The sequence below is a fragment of the Coenobita brevimanus genome, chromosome 113 (assembly GCF_032717465.1).
Source record: "Coenobita brevimanus isolate Jiangsu-jjx chromosome 113, ASM3271746v2, whole genome shotgun sequence".
In the NCBI taxonomy this organism is placed as follows: domain Eukaryota; kingdom Metazoa; phylum Arthropoda; class Malacostraca; order Decapoda; family Coenobitidae; genus Coenobita; species Coenobita brevimanus.
The window spans coordinates 20,221,735-20,226,734 of record NC_137066.1 but is presented as its reverse complement, the minus strand read 5'-3'; the positions used below and the strand labels follow the sequence as shown (position 1 = coordinate 20,226,734).

Sequence of the window (5,000 nt, the reverse complement as noted above, 5' to 3'; positions counted from 1 at the left end):
CTCTTTTTAATGTCATTTTTCCTCACCATTTTCCCTTCTAATACTCTTTCTTTGTTTTCCCCCCCTCCAGGACCTCTTAGTAAGCCTGTCCCAGCTGCTGCGGGGCAACGCTTACGACAAACTCAAATTTGCCTTCAAACTCTACGATGTCAACGGCGACGGCTGCATCACGAAGGCGGAACTAACAGACATTGTATCATCCGTGCACGAGCTGATGGGAAGAAGCAGCCACAACAGACACGTAAGTAGGGGTGAGGGGTGAGTCAGGGGTGAGTCAGGGTGAGGGGTGAGTGAGGGGTGAGGGGTGAGTAAAGGGTGAGTAAAGGGTGAGGGATGAGTAAGGGGTGAGTAAGCGGTGAGTCAGGGTGAGGGGTGAGTAAGGAGTGAGTAAGGGGTGAGGGGTGAGTAAGGGGTGAGTAAGGGGTGAGGGGTGAGTAAGGGGTGAGTAAGGGGTGAGGGGTGGGAAACATAGTCTGTAATTATTATTTTTTTACGAGAATTGCAAAACAGAGATGAAGGGAGACGAAAAAGGGAATTTTATGAAGGATATTAAAAGTGAGGAATTAATTAGACAAACACCTTGCTTGTGTGTGTGTGTGTGTGTGTGTGTGTGTGTGTGTGTTTTATTGTTACATTATTATTATTATTATTATTATTATTAAGAGAGAGAGAGAGAGAGAGAGAGAGAGAGAGAGAGAGAGAGAGAGAGAGAGGAAATTTTTAGGCAATACGGATGCTGTTTTCTTCTCTACCTTTTTCCTCTTCTTTTCATTCTCTTCTCCTCCTCTTATTCTTTCTCTCCTGTCTCCCACTTTCCTCTCCTATTTGCTTCACTTTTCTTGTCCCTGTCTTCCTTTCCTCCTTTTTCCTCTCTCTCTTACTGTCTCATTTCTCCTCTCTTCTCTTCCCTTCCCTTCCCATCCCTTGCCTTCCCTTCCCTTCCCTTCCCATCCCTTCCCTTCCCTTCCCTTCCCTTCCCTTGCCTTCCCTTCTCTTCCCTTCCCTTGCCTTCCCTTCCCTTCCCTTCCCATCCCTTCCCTTCCCTTCCCTTCCCTTCCCATCCCTTCCCTTCCCTTCCCTTCCCTTCCCATCCCTTGCCTTCCCTTCCCTTCCCTTCCCTTCCCTTCCCTTCCCTTCCCTTCCCTTGCCTTGCCTTCCCTTGCCTTCCCTTCCCTTGCCTTCCCTTCCCTTCCCTTCCCTTCCCTTCCCTTCTCTTCTCTTCCCTTCCCTTCCCTTCCCTTCCCTTCCCTTCCCTTCCCTTCCCTTCCCATCCCTTCCCTTCCCTTCCCTTCTTTTATCGCTTAACATCACCCTTGACTCTCTCTCTCTCTCTCTCTCTCCTATTCTTGCTTCCCAGTTCCCGTTTTCTTTCTCTTTTCCCTTTTTTCTTTCCCCTTACTTCCTCTTGTTTAGCCAGTTCTCTTTTTTCTTTCTCTTTTTCCCCTCTTTTTCTTTCCTCTTTTTTCCATTCCTCTCTCTATTGACCTTTTCTTTCCTTCTTTCTCCTCTCCTTCTATTCTCTTTCTCCTCTTCACTTCTCTTATTCTCCTCTCTTTCTCCTCCCATTCTCCTCTCTTTCTCGTCCGCTTCTCCTCTCTTTCTCTTCCCCTTCTATATTTCTTCTGTCTTTCTCCTGGCATTCTCCTCTCTTTCTCCTGGCATTCTCCTCTCTTTCTCCTCGCATTCTCCTCTCTTTCTCCTCGCATTCTCCTCTCTTTCTCCTCTCATTCTCCTCTCTTTCTCCTGACATTCTCCTCTCTTTCTCCTCGCATTCTCCTCTCTTTCTCCTGGCATTCTTCTCTCTTTCTCCTCTCATTCTCCTCGCATTCTCCACTCTTTATCCTGGCATTCTCCTCTCTTTCTCCTCTCTCCTCTCTTTCTTCTCTCTTTCTTCTCTTTCTCCTCTCTTTCTTCCCCGACTTTCTCTCTCTCTTCTAATTCCTTCCAGTCGTCTCTCTCTTCATTTGTTACTGTTAGTCTTATTTCCACCTCGTCTGTCTCCTTTAACCCAATTCTCTCTCTCTCTCTCTCTCTCTCTCTCTCTCTCTCTCTCTCTCTCTCTCTCTCTCTCTCTCTCTCTCTCGCAGAAAATCTTTAGCATGTCATTCAGTGTAGTCACCTGAAGACAGCACTACATCGAGTGAGTGGATGGTGGGCGCCTTATCTACCCCATCAAGAAGAAATATACAGGAAAATAAGATATAAAATGAATAAAGAAAATACTGATAGGAGACGAAAAGATACTGAATAGCGGTGAACTACGGGATGAGGGAGAGAGATTTGTGGGGGTGAGACACGCAGAGAGAGAGAGAGAGAGAGAGAGAGAGAGAGAGATAATTAGATAGATATTTAGACAGACTGAAAGACAAGCATTAGGAGGGTAAAGAGAGAGAGAAAGAGAGAGAGAGAGAGAGAGAGAGAGAGGGTATTGACAAAACTGGATGATTCCTTTTCTCCTCCTCCTCCTCCTCCTCCTCCTCTTCCTCGTCCTCCTCGTCCTCTTCCTCCTCGTCCTCTTCCTCCTCCTCCTCCTCTTCCTCCTCCTCCTCCTCCGGCGCCTCGCAGTCTGCACACCATAAACCCATCACAAGCTCCAATATTCATAGGCAAAGGTTTGTAGTCCAGTGGTTAGCGAATCTGACCCACAACTGAGAGGTCTCGAGGTCGATTCTTGCCTCTGACCTCTGACCTCTAACCTCTGACCTTTGACCTCTGACCTCTAACCTCTGACCTTTGACCTCTGACCTCTAACCTCTGACCCCTTAACCTCTGACCTCTGACCTCTAACCTCTGACCTCTGACCACTAACCTCTGACCTCTGACCTCTGACCTTGACCTTGTTGGATGGTTTAGGTTTTTGTGTGATGTATGTATGAGTGTATGTTGATAGATAAATTGACATAGGTAGGTAGAGATGTATGTAGAGATAGATAGATTGATAGATAGGCAGATAGATAGGTAGGTAGAGATAGATAGATAGATAGATAGAGATAGGCAGATTGATAGGTAGGTAGAGATGAAATTTAGATAGATAGATAGATAGATAGACAGATAGATAGGTAGGTAGAGATGAAATATAGATAGATAGATAGACAGATAGATAAACTGACCCCAGGAGATAGACAGTAAAATTGGAGAGCTGAGCGGTAGTTTACATTCTGTAGTTTATTTACATATTTCCCATGGCACTTCTTCGTGACTAGCATCGTATTACCAGATTTACCGGTATATTTATCTTGACGCCGGTGTGTGTGTGTGAGGGAGAGAGAGAGAGAGAGAGAGAGAGAGAGAGAGAGAGAGAGAGATTTTTAGTGTGTGTGTGTGTGTGTGTGTGTGTGTGTGTGTGTGTGTGTGTGTGTGTGTGTGTGTGTGTGTGTGTGTGTGTTAGGTTCTCTGTCTGTCTGTCTGTCTCTCTCTCTGCATCATCACAATACCGAATAAATGACTAGAAGAGTATAATGTGAGATGAAGGAGCGGGAGTTGAAGAGCGAATATCCGTACCAGGAGCACAGGAGGGACTAGAGCAATGTATATAAGGCCCTAGATAATACTGGAATGAAAAAAATACATCTATATATACATTCAGACTAGCCCATTTCTCCCCCCCCCCTCCCCCAACCCCTATAAAATATTCCTTGGCTAGCGATCCTGAAGGAGTTTGTGTGTGATGGGTGGGGTGGTGCTCTCTCTCTCTCTCTCTCTCTCTCTCTCTCTCTCTATTTCTCTCTCTCTCTCTCTCTCTCTCTTTCTCTCTATTTCTCTCTCTCTTAGTAGGTCGTTATACCTGTCATTTCTCGCTCTCTGCCACGGTTCAATTTCCTTTCTTTACCTCTCTCTCTCTCTCTCTCTCTCTCTCTCTCTCTCTCTCTCAAGAATGAAAGAAAAACGAGGCGCCTTGTGCAGAGGGATGGAACACGATGAAGAACAATGAGGGAAGAACAGCCAAAGAGAGAGACGTGGATGAGTGTAATTTAGAACGAGAGAGAGAGAGAGAGAGAGAGAGAGGGGGGGGAACTAATCTGAAGGCATAGGTCTTATTTAATGGCAATATCTTCTCTTTCCTTTTCAATAAATCGCTTCGAAATTGAAAAAAAATAAATCGCCTGAAAAATTATGTTGCGGGAAAAGATGTAAAAATAAGAAGGGGCATTCAGAGAGCACTGCATCCTCGCCCAGCATCTGATCAAAGGGGCAAAGAGGTGATTTTGCCGTGTCGCCTTTACCTTCGATTAACTGCTCTCAAAATCTTTAATTCTTGCCTGACCCTCAACATTGCCATTTCGAAATAAGGTCAGATCTCAAAAATCTTTCATTCTTGCCTGACCCTCAACTTTTCCACTTCGAAATGAATCTCAAAAGCTTTCATTCTTGCCTGACCCTCAACCTTTCCACTTCGAAATAAAGTCGGAACCGTTTGTACTTGACCGATTATTCTCAAAATCAAATCCCTCTCTCCTTACATCACCTTATTCCCTTCCGCCAAGTTTGGTGTAAATCGGATCAAAACTGTTTTAGTTATTTAATTCACACACACACACACACACACACACACACACACACACACACACACACACACACACACACACACACGTCGAGCAAAACACACCACCCTCTCTTATTTGGCGAGTGGGAGTATAAAATCACACTGACTAAGATTTTCAAAGAATTTTCCATTGATAAAAAGAGATAAAAAGAGAAGACAAAGAAGACAAAAAGAAGACAAAGAAGAAAAAAAAGAGAAAGACAAAAAGAAGACAAGGCAGAGAGAAAGAAGACAAAGACAAAGAGAAGACAAAAGACAAAAAGGAGACAAAGACAGAATGAATACAAAGAAGACAATGAAGACAAAGAAGACAATGAAGACAATGAAGACAAAAAGAAGACAAAATGAAGACAAAGAGAAGACAAAGAGAAGACAAAGAGAAGACAATGAGAAGACAAAGAAGACAAAATGAAGACAAAATGAAGACAAAATGAAGACAAAATGAAGACAAAAGAAG

The 5,000-nt window shown here is 44.3% G+C and overlaps 1 protein-coding gene across 1 annotated transcript in view; it reads left to right on the top strand.

Moving 5' to 3' along the window:
* The window catches only part of LOC145418336 (A-type potassium channel modulatory protein KCNIP1), a 210,559-nt gene that overhangs the window by 108,986 nt on the left and 96,573 nt on the right, over positions 1 to 5,000 (top strand). The window contains exon 5 of the mRNA XM_080286776.1: positions 71 to 241. Coding sequence (XP_080142902.1) covers positions 71 to 241 — 171 coding nt within the window. The remainder of the gene's footprint in view (positions 1 to 70; positions 242 to 5,000) is intronic.